We start from the raw sequence: 24,810 nt of genomic DNA on the forward strand, positions 1-24,810 counted from the left end.
TGATACCAAAGTTTTATTTACTTTCTATTCTTCTATAGCAACAAGATATTCTACAGCGCTGTGCTCACCCCTCACCCAAACAGCTCACAATCTCCCACACAATGTATCACTCTCATCATCCCTGCTGCCTGGAGATCACCATCTAATCTCCCTATCTCACACACAATGTATCACTCTCATCATCCCTGCTGCCTGGAGATCACCATGTAATCTCCCTATCTCACACACAATGTATCACTCCCATCATCCCTGCTGCCTGGAGATCACCATGTAATCTCTGTGTCTCACACACAATGTATCACTCCCATCATCCCTGCTGCCTGGAGATCACCATGTAATCTCCCTATCTCACACACAATGTATCACTCCCATCATCCCTGCTGCCTGGAGATCACCATGTAATCTCTGTGTCTCACACACAATGTATCACTCCCATCATCCCTGCTGCCTGGAGATCACCATGTAATCTCCCTATCTCACACACAATGTATCACTCCCATCATCCCTGCTGCCTGGAGATCACCATGTAATCTCTGTGTCTCACACACAATGTATCACTCCCATCATCCCTGCTGCCTGGAGATCACCATGTAATCTCTGTGTCTCCCACACAATGTATCGCTCCCATCATCCCTGCTGCCTGGAGATCACCATGTAATCTCCCTATCTCACACACAATGTATCACTCCCATCATCCGTGCTGCCTGGAGATCACCATGTAATCTCCCTATCTCACACACAATGTATCACTCCCATCATCCCTGCTGCCTGGTGATCACCATGTAATCTCTGTGTCTCACACACAATGTATCACTCCCATCATCCCTGCTGCCTGGAGATCACCATGTAATCTCTGTGTCTCCCACACAATGTATCACTCCCATCATCCCTGCTGCCTGGAGATCACCATGTAATCTCTGTGTCTCACACACAATGTATCACTCCCATCATCCCTGCTGCCTGGAGATCACCATGTAATCTTCATATCTCACACACAATGTATCACTCCCATCATCCCTGCTGTCTGGAGATCACCATGTAATCTCTGTGTCTCACACACAATGTATCACTCCCATCATCCCTGCTGCCTGGAGATCACCATGTAATCTTCATATCTCACACACAATGTATCACTCCCATCATCCCTGCTGTCTGGAGATCACCATGTAATCTTCATATCTCACACACAATGTATCACTCTCATTATTCCTGACCTCAGGAGATCACAATCTATCTCACACACATCACTCCCATCATCCAAGACCTATAAAAACACAAGGATTTGTTCAGGGCCCCTAGAAGTTCATTTGTTAGAGGAGGATGAAGAAGAAATGGCGGCGGTTTTGTGCCCGATTTCCCCCCTATGTTGTCGCTCCCGTTTCTGGGGCTGGCGGAGGACATTTTCGGCAGCGTAGAATATAAGGGAGAGGGGATTTTGCCGGCGGTTATGAAGCAGCGCATTTCTGGGGCCCATTCTCTGCACAGACGTTAACACGATTAGGTTGTATAGACGTATATGACTATTGGGAATATATAGTGGCCTCTTCCTGCGGTCCGGACTGATACTCCGGCTGTCATTCCCCCGAGGATTTCTATCACACAACCTCCATTCAAAACGCATGCGCTGCCCCCCACGATCTGCATCTCACCTTATACGCATCGAGTCACTATCCTCTAAATCCCTGTCTCAACAATCTAAAGTCAGACATATTTTCAGAGTGGTCTCAGCAGCACAGAGTGTTTCAGGTTTGATGACTGGTGGTTGGAGATGGCGATCAGAGGTGGTGCATTCTGCTGTTAGCGTTGCTTCTATATATGAGCAGTGTTTGTTTCAGTGTTCAGTAACAGTCCTTTTAATTCAGCATTTGATAGTCCAGAATATCCGGCTCCTCATCAGGATCTTCCATGAGTCAGTATTTCGTGCTCGGCGCTCCCTGAGGTTTTCCTTCCTACATTTTACATACTTTTCTATGACTGTCTGATAATCCAGAATATAATCCAGTCCCATTAAAGAACCTTTTACACAGGCAGACCCCCGTTCTTTGGATGATGGGATCTTTAATGTGGATAGAAGTATGATGGCATGTCGGCAGCACATCTCCCCCTGTACACAGGTGATGTGAAAAGAATATCTGCCCATGTGGAGGATCTCAGTGCCGGATTAAAGGTGTGTTTCTTGTGGCACTTGGAGCTCCGGAGCTGCTGCTTCTGAATGAGAGGTTCAGTTAGTTGTGGGGTCTCATGTACTTCAGAGCTGTGCTCCGCCTGTAGAGCCGGGGTGTTCCACGTGATTGTCGCCGCTCATTATTAAACTGCTGATCCCTCCTGTAAAGTTCAGCTTTCTGCTAATTGTATGTTGGGAGGCCCTCGCAGCACGTCAGCCGGGGGAGGGGCGCCGCCGCCATCATAGCGTCCCATTGTTAAGGAATGTTCCACAAATAAGAAGATGTTTTGCCAAGCGAGGAACTGATTTATTTCCTGTCGACCTTTGTACATTTTAGTGAAGTAACAGAATATTTTCCACGTTCCTCATCAGTATAACGTGGGCTCTTGGTCGCTGAGGACGCTGCTGTCATAAATCACTGTCAGGACTCCGGCATAATGGCGACTGTTAAGTCACATGACGTCGCAAAATCACGCACGACATTACACACAACAGGGGACGTTTCTTCTCAGCCTGTGTCGCCTCCGGTCAGGTTTCCCCTCCATTTTTATCTCCCTTTTCTTTTAATATCCAGTGCGTCTTCTATAACAAAATGCAGCAACGGTAGACCGGTGTCCCCTACGGCTGAAAAACACATCCCCAAATGTTGTACATGAGATTAATGCGGCTCTATTGTCGTCTATGGATTGCACGGAGCGCTGCGGCCGGTCCGTGGCTGTACTGCAGACGGGGGCCGCACGCAGACTTGTCATATGACCGGGAATAACGCTGAGCTGGGACAGCGCTGTGAACTGTGCCCCCCCATGACTTTCTTATCGATATTATTGTTGTGTGACGGTCACATGAGAATCTTATGAAGGTTGCGCGATATTCACGCACAGACGATGACCGATCACATGACACCGATCACATGACACAGGTCTATACGTAGCTCCAGCCTCACTCACACATAGTGATATACAGGGGGTTCTGCCTGCAAGTAGTGAACTAGTGATCTGCCATCATGGCCTGATCTATGGGGTCCAACGGCCTCAGAATGATGGGGCCACAGCAGTATTTAAGCACAGCGGCTCCGTCCGTTATTCTACACCAAAACTTCCAAAAGGGCTTCTGCCGCTTGGTTCTCAGGATCAGCGTGGGTCGATCATATCCTAGTGATGGGATTACCCCTTTTAGTTCTGGTTTTATGGATGATTTTCTGCCTTTGTTTCCCCTCCACAAGCCCCCGTGTAGAAAGTGAAGATGTCAGGGACCCAAATCATTGTAAATAACTGTGGTAATGGGCTGAGGGGTGATGCGCCGCCTGCCTTATGTCCTGCTGATGATAACCAGTCTTCTCTGTTCCCGATCATCCAGGCTCCATAGATGAGGGTGTCGGGGAGGGTCTACCCACACTCCAGGGGACGGCCAGCAGCAACGTTCATGCAGATGATGATGACAGGTATTTGGCTCCTACATAACATGGTGATGGCACGATATCATAATGTGCTGCAAAAAACCTGACTGCCTATGAACGCGCTTTCTTACACAACCTTCTAAACCAGAGTTCCCAGTTTTACCTTGGGGCCTGGTCAGGGGCTCCCCAGAACACAGACCGCTCACTTGTATATTAGAGACCGCAAACTGATTTCAGCTAAAGATATGAAACATGTGTCAGCCAGAATATAGATTACAGAACGCTTCACCTCCCTCTACACCAGACGTAGAGGAAGGAACGGCAGTCGGGGTTAGAGGAAGGGACGGCAGTCGGGGTTAGAGGAAGGGACGGCGGTCGGGGTTAGAGGAAGGGACGGCAGTCGGGGTTAGAGGAAGGGACGGCGGTCGGGGTTAGAGGAAGGGACGGCGGTCGGGGTTAGAGGAAGGGACGGCAGTCGGGGTTAGAGGAAGGGACGGCGGTCGGGGTTAGAGGAAGGGACGGCGGTCGGGGTTAGAGGAAGGGACGGCAGTCGGGGTTAGAGGAAGGGACGGTAGTCGGGGTTAGAGGAGGGGACGGTAGTCGGGGTTAGAGGAGGGGACGGTAGTCGGGGTTAGAGGAAGGGACGGTAGTCGGGGTTAGAAGAGGGGACGGTAGTCGGGGTTAGAGGAGGGGACGGTAGTCGGGGTTAGAGGAGGCGACGGTAGTCGGGGTTAGAGGAAGGGACGGTAGTCGGGGTTAGAGGAAGGGACGGTAGTCGGGGTTAGAGGAAGGGACGGTAGTCGGGGTTAGAGGAAGGGACGGTAGTCGGGGTTAGAGGAAGGGACGGTAGTCGGGGTTAGAGGAGGGGACGGTAGTCGGGGTTAGAGGAAGGGACGGTAGTCGGGATTAGAGGAGGGGACGGTAGTCGGGGTTAGAGGAGGGGACGGTAGTCGGGGTTAGAGGAGGGGACGGTAGTCGGGGATTGGAGGAAGGGACGGCAGTCGGGGGTTGGAGGAAGGGACGGCAGTCGGGGGTTGGAGGAAGGGACGGCAGTCGGGGTTGGAGGAAGGGACGGCAGTCGGGGATTGGAGGAAGGGACGGCAGTCGGGGGTTGGAGGAAGGGACGGCAGTCGGGGTTGGAGGAAGGGACGGCAGTCGGGGTTGGAGGAAGGGACGGCAGTCGGGGTTGGAGGAAGGGACGGCAGTCGGGGGTTGGAGGAAGGGACGGCAGTCGGGGGTTGGAGGAAGGGACGGCAGTCGGGGGTTGGAGGAAGGGACGGCAGTCGGGGGTTGGAGGAAGGGACGGCAGTCGGGGGTTGGAGGAAGGGACGGCAGTCGGGGTTAGAGGAAGGGACGGCAGTCGGGGTTAGAGGAAGGGACGGCAGTCGGGGTTAGAGGAAGGGACGGTAGTCGGGGTTCCTCCATGGTCATATGTTGGGATACACTGTCCTAAGCAATATGTTAATTGGGCTTTGGTTGTTGGCGCTGCAAAGGTCTGGAAACAGGTGAAGCTCCGAGCTTATGAACTCCACTGGTCCAGTGATCTCCTTCCATTTATTTGACTTCCGTGAAGGTCACTTTTGGGTGGATTTCTTCTTTGACCTCGTGACCTCCCAGCCCGTGTAATGCCCTTATTTTCATTACTAAAAGCCTTCCTATGTATAGTATCCTCAGCGACCGCATCTGTATGATGCCCAACACTGACGTCCCCTATAACCAGGTCTCTCTATAGAAGAACAATCTCATCACCTGGCCCTTTATCTATGGAGTCAGAGACCATTGGCCTAGACCCTTATAATCAGAACAAATGGCGCTGAGATAAGCGGGGGCTGTAATATTCGGCTGCTGACAGTGGAAAGTCCCGGGGGTTTATAGACTAGGCTGGGGAGTTCACACAGATGGTGGCTGGAGCTCCCGGAGTCCATTAGAGACCAGTAAAGCCGCCGCCATCGTTCAGGGTCCGGTCTCCATCAACCATATTACTCCTGCCATTGAGATCCATGTATGTGAGTCTGATGCTTTTGTTGTCTTCATTAGATTGGAGAATGTCCAGTATCCCTACCAGCTGTACCTGACGCCTTCCACCAGCAGCACAGAGCGGCCCAGTCCCAATGGCCCCGACAGACCTTTCCAGTGCCCGACCTGCGGAGTGCGCTTCACCAGGATCCAGAACCTGAAGCAGCACATGCTCATACATTCTGGTTAGTCTGCCGCCGGAGATAGCGCTGTGTGCCTGTCACCGTCCTCATCTGCCTGTCACCGTCCTCATCTGCCTGTCAGTGCATCATCTCATCTCTGCACAGGTCTCCGGGCTCCACCTGTACGGCTGGACATAGACATGAGATATTTGCTGGCAGATCCAGACTATTGGGGTGGGATCTGCTGACAATCTAGTGGCTTTGTCCCACCACGTGTATGAATGATCTTCCTCTCCGTGCACGGCGTGACTCTGGCCGGTAGGAGCTGGGACATGGACTGTGTCTCGGGTTTTACTCCTCAGTCTTATCTATAGCTGCTCCATCCGCAGTCACCAATAAGTAAGACATGATGATCCCCGTCTCACACGTGGTGTAGCGGTCAGTATTGTCACACCAGCACTATGTGATAAGGAGGAGGAGGAGAAGTCCTTTATTCTGCACAGGAGCTCTCCTGGAAGGACATTGCAGGTGTCCCCTCAGATTAATGGCAGCTAACAGGGAGCAGTAGCTTTATCACATGTCATCTTTTCATTTATTAGTGAGCCGTGTTGATCGCTTCTTCCTCTCTTTCCTAGGAATTAAACCATTTCAGTGTGATCGCTGTGGGAAAAAATTCACTCGGGCTTACTCCTTAAAGATGCATCGCCTGAAACACGAAGGTAAACGCTGTTTCCGGTGCCAGATTTGTAGTGCCACATTCACTTCCTTCGGGGAATACAAACACCACATGCGGGTTTCCCGGCACATTATCCGCAAGCCTCGGATATACGAGTGCAAAACATGCGGCGCCATGTTTACCAACTCTGGAAATTTAATCGTGCACCTGAGGAGCCTGAATCACGAAGCGTCAGAGCTAGCAAACTACTTCCAGAGCAGGTGAGGTGCACAGCAAGAAGCCAGCTGACAACCTAAATAACCCAATATTCTTCCACACAGCAGCCGCCTGAGCTTCAGAGAAAGCAGATCTGTCCACGAGCGGCCACCGAGCCACACGCTGCCACTACTGCGCCAGTATAATGTCTAATAATGTCCATGGGGGCCGATAGTCACAGGTATTCATATCCCGTATAATAGGTTCCTGGCCTAATCTTCCGCCCATTACATACATAGGAAGCGGCGGCGGTCTACTCATAGTCTATTGTGGCTCTTCAGGCTTTACGCTGTTGTATTACAGCTCCGTGTCAGAGCCAGATATTGATAGCAAGAACAGGATCAGATCCCATCAGGGGACAGTAAGAAAACCTTTCCCATAGGGGAGGGAGGGGGTGGAATGGTTTTCCTGCTTTCCTCTGAAAAGACCTGATCTTATGTTTTAGATTATACGTCTCACCCACCAGAACGCAGCCGTCTTCTGAGATCGCTTCCTATAATAGAACACCTGAAGCCCCTTTAAGGGATTCTGTCTTGTCTATAAGATGCCCTAATGAAGCTGAGCTGGCAGCTGTATGAGGGCGACATGTTGGCATCGCCCCATCCCTTAGTCTCTGTGCCAGCAGGTTTGACCCTCTTGTCACATCTGATTGGCCAACAGGACTGGCGGGGAGGTGGCGTCCCCCTTGTGTGTATATATAGTGTATACTTTATTTTGAGCCTCCACCATATAGATCTACGTGGACCGCAGTGTGGGGTATCGGTGAATCTCTCCCCATAGCGATTACGGATAGTGACGCCCCGGCTCTCCCTCCTGCCGGGAGGCTTCCCGTCCTCCACCATCGTTTTACTACCAGAAATCTTGTTTTCTTCTGCTGGGTGTCACATCCAAGTTCTCTGAAGCTCTCGAGGCCAAGTTATTTGCTGGCAAAACCAATGTGATGTGGAACCTTGTTTTTCCCTCTCTGGATTGTAAGATTGTGTAAATAAACTTGTTAGAACTGGCTCCGTTCAGGGAGAGATTTAACTAGCGGACTGCCACAGCATTGCCAAAAGGGGGTGGTAAAGTGAAGAGAGGGCACCCCTCCTCCTCCAGCGCCATCCTGTCCAGTTATCTGCCCGGTCTGTCCATAGAGTCAGGTCTACGTCAGCGTTCAGTCATTGCTTTTATATACTCAGCGGCATCCCCCTAAATGTGAACAATATTGGGGGAGTCTGTAATCCAAAACCAACTATGACCGTCCTTACAGAGCGCTGCGGCTCCTCGCTAGGTTTCTGAGCTCATGGACCCCATCAGGTAATGGCAGAAGCTCGGCTCATGTAGGTCTGGCTGGAGATATTTTACTGACGTTACCCCATTTCTCATTAATTTGCCCTATATTGATAACTCCACCCTGAACTGAGATTCCAGCGCAGTAAATAGTGAACGGTCCCTGAGATCTTAAAGGGGTTCTGCAGCTTTGGCGTTCTAGTATAAGATCTATGCAGTCCTCCTGGTGTGGGTGACTGGTAGCTGCGTGCGGATGACCGGTAGATGCGTGACTGGTAGATGCGTGCGGATGACCGGTAGATGCGTGCGGATGACCGGTAGACGCGTGACTGGTAGATGCGTGCGGATGACCAGTAGATGCGTGCGGATGACCGGTAGACGCGTGACTGGTAGATGCATGCGGATGACCGGTAGACGCGTGACTGGTAGATGCGTGCGGATGACCGGTAGATACGTGCGGATGACCGGTAGACGCGTGACTGGTAGATGCGTGCGGATGACCGGTAGACATGTGCGGGTGACTGGTAGACACGCGCAGGTTTTGTCCTAAGAGGAGGACCAAGGGGTTTATCTTTGATGATGTAGTCAGAAATGGCCATAGTGAACTAGGTCCAGCAGTTGTCGGAGCCGTCCCTTCTAGCAGGAGCTCTGACAACGCTACGACCGCCATGAATTGTGCAGTGTTGGTATCAGAGGAGTGCGGGCAGTAGATGTACAATGATTCAGTCACATGTATCACTGCACCATTTCCATAAATCGCTGTTGTCGCTTTGTCAGGGTAAGCGGGGATTTACGACCAGAGGAAATGTATAGAAGCCCCTTCAGTGAACGTCACTCCCTTCCCTCTGTTACAAGATCTGATGGCCCAAAGCCTGAGGCTGCACCACTGAGAGATCCTGATGACTGCATGTCCTATGAGTTCAGTTCGGTCATGGACACCGGGTGTGGATCCAAATCACCATCCACATCAATGTCCACGCACCACTGCCGGGTAGGATGTAGATATGGTCTCCAGTGACATCAGGTGGGACATGTAGTCATCAGGATCTCTCGTGTCAGCCAGACATCCCGGTCTCTTCCCATTCTCCTGCTCTTTGGAGCTCGGCAGAGACGGTGAGAAGTGATCGGATGTGAGAATTGATCTTGTGATTTCCTGGACAGCCCCTCCCCCATTATCCCCCCCCTCACTGGAGGTTGTCAGAAGTCGGTGACTGGGGAACGAGGAAAGTGGGTGAAGAGCTGCAAATACCTTATAGATATGTAAATCTTCCCACTGGTCATCCGGGGAGGGGGCTGAGGAATACGCGGGTCAGGCTGGATTCACACCTCACGGTTTAGTGTCTCACCGCCGCCTTCCTTGCGCAATGTGTGACCCCGCCTCGGTGTGATGTAGGGGAGGGGTCCGTGCTTCTGTTTGAGGGTCATCGTGGTAAGATTGTCTCTCTTTCTCCCCAGTGATTTCCTAGTTCCGGATTACCTGAGTCAGGAGCAGGAAGAGGCTCTTGGGCAGTATGAGCTGACAGAACACAGCTTTGAAAGCAACTCCTCTGTCCAAATGCCTGTCATCTCCCAGGTCTCCTCCACTCAGAACTGCGAGAGCACATTCCCGCTGGGCTCCCTGAGCGGCCTGGCCGAAAAAGAAGAAGAAGATGAGGAGGAAGTAACCGAGCCTGGAAAGACCATCCCCCTGGAAGAAACCAGCCGAGATGACACCCCCAAAACAGAGGTGGCTTCCATTGCTATGGAATAGCTGATACCTGGACACGGCCGCCCTGCGCCCGCACTTCAGCCAACGCATATTTCTTCATTTTTAATCTTTTTTTTTTTCTTTGGGAAATGCCTGTGTTTGGTCAGTTCTAGTTCTCTTTACATTTCTCTTTCTGATGAAAGTAATTGAGGCCCCTAGAGGACAATGCAGGAAGGGCAGCCGCGAGCGAAGCTGGAATCCGCTGCTTGTCCTTTAATGGGAGGAGCCTTTGCTTTTGTTTATATCCGTGCGCTCGTTACCAGGACGACTCCCCTGCACATTGCTGCTTGGCGCTCTTGTACTTCCCTATAACACGCGCCACCATTCACCGGCGCTGCAGGATGATGCGACCGCCGCTGACTCCTCCCCCACCGCCGGCGTCACGAGATGGTCTGAGAGGTGTAGGTACGCGGCATGGGGACGAGGGGCATTGCAGCGGGAATGGTCTATTCCTCAGAACTTTCTCTTCATAGGAAGCGCGACATTTTTAACGTAATTGTGTTATATGATTGGAGTGTTTCATTCTCTTTTTCTGACGTGAGGAGTGGCCTGTATTGTCTCGGTGCGACTGTCGCTGCACTGGTACAGACATTTTTATCTCCATTGTCCAAGCTTAACCTGTGTGTTCATTTTAGAAATTCTTTGACCAAATGTGTTCACCAGCAACGTGAATTGTACAGATCATCTCCCGACGAACCAATCAGCTCCTCCCGTTCCGTCACCTCCGCGGGAGCTGTAAAGACGTTTAGCCTGACCGGCCTAATCCTACGGTTCAGCTAAAGCACAAGGGAGAGACGACCCGCACTAAGCTAAGTTGTGATTGGTTGATATTTTACTGATAGTTGCTATAGGTAACGATATGACCGGGTTTCCCCTTTATTTACTAACCTTTTTATTATTCCTGGAACTTGTAACTTTACTATTTTATAGGCCTTTATTCTATTATTATTTGTCTTATTTTAAGCCTTATGGGAACGGACATCCCAGTTTTATGGTTTTTCTGGTCCAGATTGAGATCCTGAGACCCGCGGTGTTGGCCGGCGTCTCCTGTGTTGTCGTTGGCGGGCGGCAGCTGTTGGCACGTTGTACGCGAGACAGTGAGTGAGGAAAGTTAGGAATTTCTGCTCAGGGAAAGTCACCGGCAGATACACGCTACTGTCTAATAGTGTGGAAGATCAGGACTGAAGCGAAACGCAATGTCAATCAGCGCAGGGACCAGGGTGACATTTTAGTTTGCGCTCAAGGCAGAAGCGAAGCACCGAAGATATATACGTGGATGGTGAAACCAAATACTGAAGCCATAGTCCCAAAAATAAGGACACCCAAAAGATGAAAGTACAAAACTGACTCACCAGCATTTCACCTATTGAGCTTTACTTCTCCCTCACTGGCCGCTGCTATAAAAAGTTCATTGCCGTTATCCCCGCTCCTAAACTCCTCTTCCGACTGTAAATATCGGTCTGCAAACGTTTTGCGCCTTTTATCGCAATTATGCGGTGTCCCTTTGTGCGCACTCACCAAAAGAGGACATCAATGCACAAGCGCGGGATGTTGTGTGCTGGGGAAGGCGAGGAGCTGTCAATCAAAAGTAAGGAGGCGGGGTAAACTCGGAAAGACTTGAGGAATGAAGATGTGACTCTTTTCTGCTCATTAGCATACGGTGCGGGAACACTAAAAAGCTGAATACTAAAGCTACACAAGCGACTAAGAAGACAATTCTAGGTTATATAGAAATGATTTTTCACTCTCTACCACCAGGTATAGTCAGTTTAATAGGTGAAATGCTGGTGACAGGTTCCCTTTAACTACAACTGTAAACATACAACATATACACAAAAGACATATAGAATAGTAGAAGCAAAGTGTGGAGGACACCGCAGGTTACAAGATCTGCAGAAAGTACAAAAGAGCTGCAAATGGGAAGCAGAAGGCCGGGTTCACACGAGCACGTTACGTCTGTAAAGGACGGAACGTATTTCGGCCACTAATCCCGGACCGAACACACTGCAGGGAGCCGGGCATCATAGTGATGTACGACGCTAGGAGTCCCTGCCTCGCTGCAGGACAACTGTCTCTGTAATCATGTTTTCAGTACGGGACAGTAGTTCCACGGAGAGGCAGGGACTCCTAGCGTCGTATATAACGATGATGCTAGGAGCCCGGCTCCCTGCAGTGTGTTCGGTCCGGGACTTGTGGCCGAAATACGTCCGTCAATTACGGACTGAACACGCTCGTGCGAATCCAGCCTGAATATGCACACAGACCATGTAGTATAGAGGAGTGTAATACAAATAAGCAGTGAATACTGACACTCGTCAGTCATTTAAAGATGGCATAGTAAATACTAGTATATGATCGTCCATTGATAATGAGTTCTTCTATACCATACCAATAGCGATATGAATATTTTTTTAAATGATGATCCCATTTGCAGCTTTTTTCTGCAGATCTTGTAACCTGCGGTGTCCTCCACACTTTGCTTGTACTATTCTATATGTCTGTTGTGTATATGTTGTATGTATACAGTTGTAGTCAACATTTTAGTCCCATATGGATTAATAAAGTCCGTTTTGTACTTTCATCCTATGGGTATCTTTGTATTTTCGGGACTACGGCTTCAGTGTTTGGTTTCATATTGGATTAGTGCCTGGTCTTCAGCTGAACTTGGTCAATATTTTAGGGTATAGACCGTGACATATATATATAGGTTGTCTATATACGTGGATGGATCAGAGACCTGGTTGGGCAGTCCCCAGCGCCAGTCTATATGGCACAGTCTTGGCATCAGTTTGAGTATCTCATGAATAACGCACCCTAGGTGTTTATTCACACGGCGCAGTCAAATTGTGGGTTTTTGTCGCCTTTTCACTAAACCGTGGAAAAACTGCTGCGATAAATATGATTTGTCTGCACCGTGTGAACAAGTCCTAGATGTTCCCCAGGGTCAGCCCCTTCTTGGGGTCACACGGTCTCTGGTCGGCTGTCATGACACATGAGACCAGGCGCCGGCTTCTCTCCCGGAGCTTCTCTCTTTTCCTGGCAGTTCCTGAGGTGTTTGGACGGTTTTCTGCTATTTACAGTAACATGTCAGTGGGTGGGAGGATTTGGCAGACAGGTGCACCCCTGGGATCCTGCACACCTGGTTATAATGCTAATAAACGACGTGTGGGGTCTGTGCAGATTGGCCCCGTCCACGTGGCTGGGTGCGGCCCTTTATAGCTGCGGGTTCTGTTTTCTTCCGTTTTTAGCTGCAGTCATTTCTGTAAAGAGAAGCCGCGATTACCATGCGTTAAATTCACTACGAGGAGGAGAGTCGCCGGTCTCCTAATGTCACGTGTGTGCGATGCGGTCGCTGACTTGCTTTACGGCTGCGCGCCGGATATATTGTTGTGCTTCAATCACATCGACTTTAATGGGCAAAACCGCGGCTTTAAACGGTGATTGTATTCCGGTAGAAGTGATCCTAGGAATGTTCCGTAAATCTATTTTCACCTAAAGCTAGTACTACCCCGCGCAGTTTTATTAGGGCTCGTTTACATGGGTCGTTTTTTACCGCGATCAGAACGGCATCTAACTGGTGAAGCCCATGGTTTCACTTGTACCAGCCGAAAACCGATAAAACCACGTGCGTCCGCACGGTCAAAAAAAGACTTTAGTAACATTCTACGACGGGTTCTACGGAAAATCGTGTCACAAGTTCATATGTAAATAACTACAGTCGCGGTTTTTACTTGTGACTTTAAAGTTGTGGACTTTCCTATACAAGTCGATGAGGAAACGTACGACAACTGATAGCGAAGATCCCAAAACCAACGCGGAGACGCTGCTGCATGTGAATACAGTCTATGGAGGAGGCCGCACGGTGTCCATTGTATAGGCTCGGCACGGCTAGGGTTAATGGTGGAGCCCTCGCCCCGGAGCCGCGCTGCAGTCCTGACTCTAGGGCCACACAAGAAATGTTTTTGAGCGTCCGGCATCCGATAGTTTTAACGTTTCGCCACTTTCAGTCAAGTAAACCTCTGAACGGTGTTTGCGCGGTCCCGGCTCTGCTCAGCCACAGGTACTATATATGTGTGACATGAAAGGTACTATGATGTAGAGCACATAGAACTGCTCACCATTCACTCCCTACAACCTTCCCCGTTATGTAGAACAGGAAATGACGTCCGCATCGTGTGCAACGGCAGCAACTACTTCACCCATCATACGGTGGAAAACTACAACTCCTAGCATTAGTAAATATGAGCATGAAGACTTTATCAGTCATATGGGGCACCATAAACGTGGACCGATGTTCCTTACTGACCGTTTTAGGTAAAGGGTTCACGCCCGATCTTGATATGATGTTCCGGTTAGTCGCCAGCGCGGCGTCTCATGAGGTGCGGGCTACGTTCATTCCTTCTCACGAAGAAACGCCAAATAAAACAGCACAATATGAACGATCGCACAAACCCCTCCCTGTGAGCGCGGCGCGGCTGCAGCAGACACAGAAGTCTTCATGTTTTTATACTGCTCTCCCCATGTCCGATCCTGACGTCCGTGCCTGAAGGAGGCGGCTGCACACCAGCAATGACCTCACCCAGTCTGATGACATCATCACATCTGATTCTGAGTTCCAGCTTGTGTGAATGATGTCATGTACTTACAGAGTGCCCCTGTGTGACAGACTTAGAGGGGTGGTCCAATAAATATCAGGAAAAATGATTTGCTCTTTTGCAGAAATGGCGCCACGTCTGTCCATGGACGGTGTCTGGTATTGCAGCTCATTCCTGTTCAGGTGAATAGCAGAGACAGTCCATGGACAGACCCGATGATTCTGAGAAAAAGCAGATGATTGTTTCTGACGCTGGACAAGCCCTTGAAGCTCCGTCTCCTGCCTGTCTCCGGGTTTTCTGGAGGCCTCCGTGACTTATGCGTGCGGCTGAATCGCTCCATCTTCACGTCCTCTCCATCCCCGGCAGGCGCTCTCTCCAGGGTGCAGATCCTCGGTTGATCTTCTTGTTATAACGGTTTCCCGCTCGGTGTTCTGTCATGTGATCAGTTGTAATGGATCCCGCTTTTTATTAGGTCCCAGTTACTTTATATCCATTATCACAGGTGACCCGGACACGAGGGGATCAGATGTGGGACCCCGACCTCCGGTACAGTATAGATCAGTGGCAGGGGAGAAGTTTCCACCTTGTGGTTGTGACTTTCTGACAGATGAGGTCGGAGATCTAGTCCCCGTCGGCCGCGTTCAGGGGACGTGTGCGAGTTGCGCGGTTAATGTCACTTTCACTGTGCAGGATCTGCGGTGACTGTCCGTATTTCCAGGTCCCTGGGGACTCGCAGGCGTCCCTTCTGACCATTGACGCACACCAGTCCCCGCTGATACGTTGTATGTTCCAGCTCTTCATGGTTCGCACCCAGCACAATGTCCGCCTACAGGTCTGCTGCCCAGAGCCCAACTAAGAAGTGGCGTCCTGCCATGAAGCTGTTCACACGCAGCCCCCCGGGGTCAGGTGGTCGGGTGCTGGGACGTGGCACTGGGGTGCCCCCTGATCCCCTGCTTTATAAACTAGTGATCTGTCCTAATCTCACGTGCACCATTCAGTTGTAGGGTCCCCTCCCCCGCACATATCTTACAGCGCATGTATAGTAACCGGGCGGCGAGGACGCTTTCTTTTTGTTTTAAATATATACAATGTTTAAAGAGAATTGACACATTTTATATACTTGTATCTGGCTTTTAACATTTTTATAGTACCCCATTGTTCTTGGTGGCGACAATATCTATTTTTGTGCCCATTTTTGGAAAACAAGTGGCGTTTTGGAAATGTTACAATTATTTCTACAGTTCTCGTATTCAATGTGAAGGTCACGGTTGTTGAATTTTCTTGTCTTTTTATTTTCTGATCTGTTTTTTGAGCCCGTAGCTGTACGCTTTTGATGTTTCCCAATGTCTGAGAGGGGGTGGAGCCAAGCGACGGGATCCCACCGCCCAACCGGGAGAGGAGGAAACCATTTACCTGTTCTCATTGGGTCTGTCTGGTGTTGAAGGTCATCTCACTAGGGTGGGCTCCCCGTCACATGAGACCCTCTACCATAGTGGTGACGTCATCGCATTGTTAGTTCTAGGGGTGTCACGAGTCCTCTCAGAGCTCCGGTCATTGACAGTTTACAGCAGTGGTCTGCAACCTCCTGCAGAACTACAACTCCCAGCATGCGCTGAAAGTCTGGATGTAAGGGCATGCTGAGAGTTGCTGAGCACTGGTTAGAGGGTGCAGACGGCAGCTCTATGTGATCATCTTGTATGTATTGTAGGGGGTCTCTCCTAGTGACACGTCCTATAAATGGCGCAGAGAGGGGTACACTCATATTGTCCACAGGTCCTTCATGTCCTCGCAGAGAACGTTGCTGGGTCATGATCGGGTTGAAGCGCTCCCTGGTGGCAGACAAGGGTTCCCAATCACTCTCATCGTGTTTTTAAAGACCCCCCCGTCACCGAGGATTCTGGGAGTTTACCGCTGTAGGGTAAAGTGGCGGTTGTGCGCTTGGCTACGCCCCTCTTGTGTAATGTATATACTCTGTATAGCTACATGGAGTCCTGGCTTGTGGGATATACGAGGAGTACGTGTCGGCTACATTTTGCCTGGTTGTTTAATCATAAAAATAAAAGAAGAAAAAAAAAAATCTTGTATGAAAACGCAGAAAGTTCTCAGTTCTCACCCGGCGCCGTCATAGGTCAAATTAAGGACAAAAAAAAGTTTAGTTTTCAGTGTCTTTGAATAGAAACCTGATGATGCGAAGATTTTTCATTAAAATATATTATTATTAATGTTTTCTGCTCGTGGCTGCTTCTTCTTTGTGATCCGATCAGGATCCACACAATCCGCTCCAGTTGTACATCCTCCACTACAGCCGTGGCATTGGTCGTTACCCAGCTTTTCCAGACTCCTGAGTGGCAGAGCTACCTGGTTATGCCATGATAACTCCTCCTCCCCCCACACACACACAGTCAGCATCTTTGCCATTCAGGACTCTAGGAAAGTTAGGTGGTGACCATGATTGCCATACCAACTCCCACAGCGTTCATCACCCAGACCCCTGATGGATCTGCCTTACCCTCCGCTCATCCTCCGCTCCTTCCTCCGCTCCATCCTCCGCTCCATCCTCCGCTCCTTCCTCCGCTCCATCCTCCGCTCATCCTCCGCTCCTTCCTCCGCTCCATCCTCCGCTCCATCCTTTGCTCCTTCGTCCCTCACATCTCGGCATGTTTGCGTTTCCTGTTCCAGAAACAAATTTATATAAAAGAAACGCGGAATAATAGAAAAGAATCAAAGACTGAGGGGCCATTCAGACGCGGAGAAAGCCACGTGCGGTTTTCGGGTGCGTTTCTTTGCGTGCGGTTTATACCGCTCCTCAGCCACCACGTCTGAATGGACTCCGGCTCCGTGCACACGTTGCATAATTTGGTGCAGAAAATCGGCATCAAAACCGCAGGTAAAATTTGCACCTAGCTGCGTTTGTTGATGCGGTTTTTACATCTTCATGTGGAGAGCGGTGCCGTTTTATGCGGCGGATCTTGGTGCATTTTTTTTCCCACTTGTCAGATGCGTTTCCGCTCGCGAATTGTAAGATAAATTGACTTTCCTTTAAATCTAAAATCCGCACCGCAGGTCAATTTATGTGCGCAAAAATTCTGCAGTAGATGAGATTTGTTGTAACGGACGCTGCCGCCGCCACTCAGTGTGCACGCACCCCAGTACTCAGAATGTCACCTGTAGCAGCTTTCAGCTCCGCACCTGGTGACCCCGCTCATGTACCCACCGCACCTGGTGACCCCGCTCATGTACCCACCGCACCTGGTGACCCCGCTCATGTACCCACCGCACCTGGTGACCCCGCTCATGTACCCACCGCACCTGGTGACCCCGCTCATGTACCCACCGCACCTGGTGACCCCGCTCATGTACCCACCGCACCGGGTGACCCCGCTCATGTACCCACCGCACCGGGTGACCCCGCTCATGTACCCACCGCACCGGGTGACCCCGCTCATGTACCCACCGCACCTGGTGACCCCGCTCATGTACCCACCGCACCTGGTGACCCCGCTCATGTACCCACCGCACCTGGTGACCCCGCTCATGTACCCACCGCACCGGGTGACCCCGCTCATGTACCCACCGCACCTGGTGACCCCGCTCATGTACCCACCGCACCGGGTGACCCCGCTCATGTACCCACCGCACCTGGTGACCCCGCTCATGTACCCACCGCACCTGGTGACCCCGCTCATGTACCCACCGCACCGGGTGACCCCGCTCATGTACCCACCGCACCGGGTGACCCCGCTCATGTACCCACCGCACCGGGTGACCCCGCTCATGTACCCACCGCACCGGGTGACCCCGCTCATGTACCCACCGCACTGGGTGACCCCGCTCATGTACCCACCGCACCTGGTGACCCCGCTCATGTACCCACCGCACCTGGTGACCCCGCTCATGTACCCACCGCACCTGGTGACCCCGCTCATGTACCCACCGCACCGGGTGACCCCGCTCATGTACCCACCGCACCTGGTGACCCCGCTCATGTACCCACCGCACCGGGTGACCCCGCTCATGTACCCACCGCACCTGGTGACCCCGCTCATGTACCCACCGCACCTGGTGACCCCGCTCATGTACCCACCGCACCTGGTGCCAGCTTGTTTCATGCCTCCTCCTCGCACTTCCCTCCGGCACCTGCAGCTTCACTTCCGAGAACAAACCACACATACAACTTGGCTGCGCTCCACAAACATGTCCACCGCCCGCGGTGCTGCATGAAGACGCTTGCTGCCTCCTGGCATCCGACAGAGCGGTGAGAGAGATCCAGCAATCCTGCCTGAAATCCACGCGGCGTGGGTGAGTGATGTCAGCGGGAGATGCTTTACAATATGCCCGTCGTTACAGCTCTCACAGGAGCCTGGGAAAGCTGGGTGACAACCGTAATACCAGTGATGTTGGTTGTCACCCAGTTGTCCCAGATATTATTTACAGCGGAGTAGACGGTCCTCATCTCTGGAGGGAGCAGGTTTCTATAATAGGATCGGTCCCGTGTTATAAACTTACAGGTGAACAAACAAAATGTGAAGCAGCGTCCAGTGGCGTAACTATAGGGGGCGCAGCGGTCACAATTGCCGAAGCCAGGGGGGCCCACGGCCCCCGCACAACATCAATGAAATGTTACTATAGTAACTGGGGCCTATGTAGTAAACTACACGGGCCCCCGTTACTATAGTAACTGACCGCGCTTACCTTCCTTGTTGCAGATACAACACAGCAGCAGCCGGCAGCATTCCCAGGGCGGGGAGGGCCGCTGTTTTTGGGCTTTCCCAGCCTACTAATACCAGCCTGTGGCCGCCCAAGTACCCGGCCAGCCGTACAGATCACTACAGATGGTCAGGTAATGGATCGTACCCGGCTCTTGCTGGTGGCGGTTGGTATCGGGCTAATAATGGGGGTTAGTGTTGGCCTCTTCATGTCTAACATTAATCCACCACCTTAGTAATGGAGGTTGTCAATCAGCCGGCGGCCGTTACTAAGGTGGTAATAATAAAGTTAGCAAACTACAAGGACATAGAAAAAAATATTTTATTGAAATAATAACCCCACACACAATCCTCGTTATCCATTTTATTGAGAAGAAAAAAACGCCGTTATCGCAGTAGTCCTCGAATCCGCACTAGTCCAACAACCAAATCTGTGAAAAACACAAATACACGAAAAAAATTAGTAACATAAAAAAGCAAAACAATTCTTATACTTACCTTTCCTGGGTCCAGTGCTGGAGCCGCAATGTCAGCGAGCCGGGCCCTGTATCTAATCCTATCATGTGTGATACTGTCTGCTGAGCCGTATATATAATCCTATCATGTGTGATACTGTCTGCTGAGCTGTGTATCTAATCCTGACATGTGTGATACTGTCTGCTGAGCTGTGTATCTAATCCTATCATGTGTGATACTGTCTGCTGAGCTGTGTATCTAATCCTATCATGTGTGATACTGTCTGCTGAGCCGTGTATCTAATCCTATCATGTGTGATACTGTCTGCTGAGCCGTGTATCTAATCCTATCATGTGTGATACTGTCTGCTGAGCTGTGTATCTAATCCTATCATGTGTGATACTGTCTGCTGAGCCGTATATATAATCCTATCATGTGTGATACTGTGTGCTCAGCCACTGTATCTAATCCTATCCATAGCTATAGGGTTGTAGTGCTATAGATATGCTGTCTCCTATACACACACACATTTTTTGGGGGATATGTATTGTGGCTATTTCTCCTGGCGTTTCAAGTACTTAGTGACGCCCCGGCTGCTGGTGCTGCATCGTTGGGTCGCTTAGGAGATCCAGCGATCCAGGTGAATAGCTGCGGGCCCTCAGCCATGAGAAGTTTGGAAGGGGCCCAAGAAGAACCTTTGCATCGGGGCCCATGAGCCTTTCGCTATGCCTTTGCTGCACGTGTTTGCAGGCGAAACTGTAAAATTTATTTCACCTGTAATAACCGCACTGGCGAAAACCGTATCACAAAAACGTGCGGCCAAAAACGTCTCATGTAACCGCCGCCACTGGGTGAAGTCAGACATTGCGGTGTGCGGGTTCACCAGGAATTGCTGCGGTTCTGCTGCTGGCAAAGATCGTCAAAAGCAAAAAAATGTAAAGATCCATCGTGGTGAAATCGTAACCGCACTGTCTGGATATACGCTAAGGCCATGGAGTGACGGCGGCAGATATATCCTCTGATGATTGCTGCCGGACCTTCCTGTGTGTCGGCGCCTGCAGAGCATCGCTCAGTCTCAGGGGCGTAACTAGGAAAGACTGGGCCCCATAGCAAACTCTTGACTGGGGCTTCCCCCAGGTGCCACAAGCAGCCCCCCTTATAGATAGTGCCTCCTGTCTACTACAGACCCCTGTAGATGGAGCCACACCCCCCCCCCCCCCATGTATATATTGCCACACAGCCCCCAAAGTAAAACAAGGTAATGGCGCATCCGAGAAAGTTGTAACAGCCGGGGGGATGTCACTCAAACACAGAAAAGGTGGGTTTGGAGGCCGGACTATGTGATTCGTCAGGATAGCGGCACCGCCCCATGACCCTCTAATGAGTAATTGGCATATAGTGTGCGCCGGCTTAAAAGTGGATTTTATAGATTTTGCTTCATCTGAAAAAAAACATACAGGGGAATATTGTCAGGTCATGTATTACCGCATGGCGGCGGTTCAAGGGGCTAAAACTACCTGGCGGGATCCCATGAAATATACAATGAATTGAGAACATGTCTATCTGCCCCGCAATTTTGTTATTCTAAATATATTCTATATAATTACAGCTCCAGAACCAAGCTCAGTGTCACGAAGGGTCTGTGGACCCATTGGGCCGTACCGCCTTGGCGGTAAGGCAGCTGGCCAACAGGGCGCAGGTCTGAGTCTATAGGATATAGGTTACCTGTGGCAGCACGGACAGTAGCTTGGCAGGAACTAGGCAGCAGGTGGACATCAGGCGTGGAGAAGCAGACACGACTATAGCAAGCAGGGCACTAGATCGGGATACAGGTACAGGAGCAGGAAACACTAGGGGACCATTTGCATAGACAGACTAAGGAAACACAACAACGCTCAGGCATAGAACTAGGGGGCTGGACCCCTCTTAGTCCAGTGTACTCACGGGTCAAAGTTCGTCCATGAGGTCCGGTGCGCGCGCTGCCCCTACGGGATCCGGCAGAGGTGAGTGGACGCGAGCGCTGGCGTCTCCTGAGGAGGAGGCTGGGGCCAGCGCTTGCCGACTCGTGGCTGCGGCTGTCAGGAGGAGGTTGGAGCTGACAGCCCGCAGCCACGGACATTACACTCAGTACATATATACATCCCCAGAACCAAGCTCAGTACGTATATACATCCCCAAAACCAAGCTCAGTACATATATGCAATACCAGAATCAAGCTCAGTACATATATGCAATACCAGAATCAAGCTCAGTACATATATACAACACAAGAACAAAGCTCAGTACATATATAAATCCCCAGAACCAAGCTCATACATATATACAGCCCCAGAACCAAGCTCATACATATATACAGCCCCAGAACCAAGCTCATACATATATACAGCCCCAGAACCAAGCTCAGTACATATATACAGCACCAGAACAAAGCTCAGTACATATATACAGAACCAAACTCAATACATATATACAGCACCAGAACCAAGCTCATACATATATACAGCCCCAGAACCAAGCTCAGTACATATAGCCAGCACCAGAACAAAGCTCAGTACATATATACAGAACCAAACTCAATACATATATACAGCACCAGAATGAAGCTCAATACATAAATATACAGCACCAGAACCAAGCTCAGTACATATATACATCCCCAGAACCAAGCTCATACATATATACAGCCCCAGAACCAAGCTCATACATATATACAGCACCAGAACAAAGCTCAATACATATATACAGCACCAGAACAAAGCTCGGTACATAAATACAGCACCAGAACAAAGCTCAGTACATATATACAGAACCAAACTCAATACATATATACAGCACCAGAACCAAGCTCAATACATATATACAGCACCAGAACAAAGCTCAGTACATATATATACAGCACCAGAACCAAGCTCAGTACATATATACATCCCCAGAACCAAGCTCAATACATATATACAGCACCAGAACAAAGCTCAGTACATATATATACAGCACCAGAACCAAGCTCAGTACATATATACATCCCCAGAACCAAGCTCATACATATATACAGCCCCAGAACCAAGCTCAGTACATATATACAGTACCAGAACAAAGCTCAGTACATATATACAGAACCAAACTCAATACATATATACAGCACCAGAACCAAGCTCAATACATATATACAGCACCAGAACAAAGCTCAGTACATATATACAGAACCAAACTCAATACATATATACAGCACCAGAACGAAGCTCAATACATAAATACAGCACCAGAACAAAGCTCAGTACATAAATACAGCACCAGAACAAAGCTCAGTACATATATACAGCACCAGAACAAAGCTCAGTACATATATACAGAACCAAACTCAATACATATATACAGCACCAGAATGAAGCTCTACATAAATATACAGCACCAGAACCAAGCTCAGTACATATATACATCCCCAGAACCAAGCTCATACATATATACAGCCCCAGAACCAAGCTCATACATATATACAGCACCAGAACAAAGCTCAGTACATATATACAGAACCAAACTCAATACATATATACAGCACCAGAACCAAGCTCAATACATATATACAGCACCAGAACAAAGCTCAGTACATATATATACAGCACCAGAACCAAGCTCAGTACATATATACATCCCCAGAACCAAGCTCAATACATATATAAAGCACCAGAACAAAGCTCAGTACATATATATACAGCACCAGAACCAAGCTCAGTACATATATACATCCCCAGAACCAAGCTCATACATATATACAGCCCCAGAACCAAGCTCAGTACATATATACAGTACCAGAACAAAGATCAGTACATATATACAGAACCAAACTCAATACATATATACAGCACCAGAACCAAGCTCAATACATATATACAGCACCAGAACAAAGCTCAGTACATATATACAGAACCAAACTCAATACATAAATACAGCACCAGAACAAAGCTCAGTACATAAATACAGCACCAGAACAAAGCTCAGTACATATATACAGAACCAAACTCAATACATATATACAGCACCAGAATGAAGCTCTACATAAATATACAGCACCAGAACCAAGCTCAGTACATATATACAGCCCCAGAACCAAGCTCATACATATATACAGCACCAGAACAAAGCTCAGTACATATATACAGAACCAAACTCAATACATATATACAGCACCAGAATGAAGCTCAATACATAAATATACAGCACCAGAACCAAGCTCAGTACATATATACATCCCCAGAACCAAGCTCATACATATATACAGCCCCAGAACCAAGCTCATACATATATACAGAACCTGATCAAAGCTCAATACATATATACAGCACCAGAACAAAGCTCAGTACATAAATACAGCACCAGAACAAAGCTCAGTACATATATACAGAACCAAACTCAATACATATATACAGCACCAGAACCAAGCTCAATACATATATACAGCACCAGAACAAAGCTCAGTACATATATATACAGCACCAGAACCAAGCTCAGTACATATATACATCCCCAGAACCAAGCTCAATACATATATACAGCACCAGAACAAAGCTCAGTACATATATATACAGCACCAGAACCAAGCTCAGTACATATATACATCCCCAGAACCAAGCTTATACATATATACAGCCCCAGAACCAAGCTCAGTACATATATACAGTACCAGAACAAAGCTCAGTACATATATACAGAACCAAACTCAATACATATATACAGCACCAGAACAAAGCTCAATACATATATACAGCACCAGAACAAAGCTCAGTACATATATACAGAACCAAACTCAATACATATATACAGCACCAGAACGAAGCTCAATACATAAATACAGCACCAGAACAAAGCTCAGTACATAAATACAGCACCAGAACAAAGCTCAGTACATAAATACAGCACCAGAACAAAGCTCAGTACATATCTACAGCACCAGAACAAAGCTCAGTACATATATACAGAACCAAACTCAATACATATATACAGCACCAGAATGAAGCTCTACATAAATATACAGCACCAGAACCAAGCTCAGTACATATATACATCCCCAGAACCAAGCTCATACATATATACAGCCCCAGAACCAAGCTCATACATATATACAGCACCAGAACAAAGCTCAATACATATATACAGCACCAGAACAAAGCTCAGTACATATATACAGAACCAAACTCAATACATATATACAGCACCAGAACCAAGCTCAATACATATATATACAGCACCAGAACCAAGCTCAGTACATATATACATCCCCAGAACCAAGCTCAATACATATATACAGCACCAGAACAAAGCTCAGTACATATATATACAGCACCAGAACCAAGCTCAGTACATATATACATCCCCAGAACCAAGCTCAATACATATATACAGCACCAGAACAA

General features: G+C 49.2%; 1 protein-coding gene across 4 annotated transcripts in view; it reads left to right on the forward strand.

The window, feature by feature from the left end:
• Positions 1-24,810, forward strand: part of ZBTB44 (zinc finger and BTB domain containing 44) — a 47,208-nt gene that overhangs the window by 17,143 nt on the left and 5,255 nt on the right. The window contains exons 3-6 of one of the 4 annotated variants that reach the window (XM_075839102.1): positions 3,521-3,605; positions 5,598-5,761; positions 6,334-6,634; positions 9,354-10,251. In XM_075839102.1, the coding sequence (XP_075695217.1) occupies positions 3,521-3,605; positions 5,598-5,761; positions 6,334-6,634; positions 9,354-9,648 (845 nt within the window). In that variant the 3' untranslated portion in view covers positions 9,649-10,251. Of the gene's footprint in view, positions 1-3,520; positions 3,606-5,597; positions 5,762-6,333; positions 6,635-9,353; positions 10,252-24,810 lie in introns of those variants that run through there. The other 3 variants (XM_075839106.1, XM_075839105.1, XM_075839104.1) reach the window with 3 other exon arrangements.

This window comes from Rhinoderma darwinii, chromosome 10, assembly GCF_050947455.1.
Source record: "Rhinoderma darwinii isolate aRhiDar2 chromosome 10, aRhiDar2.hap1, whole genome shotgun sequence".
In the NCBI taxonomy this organism is placed as follows: Eukaryota; Metazoa; Chordata; class Amphibia; order Anura; family Rhinodermatidae; genus Rhinoderma; species Rhinoderma darwinii.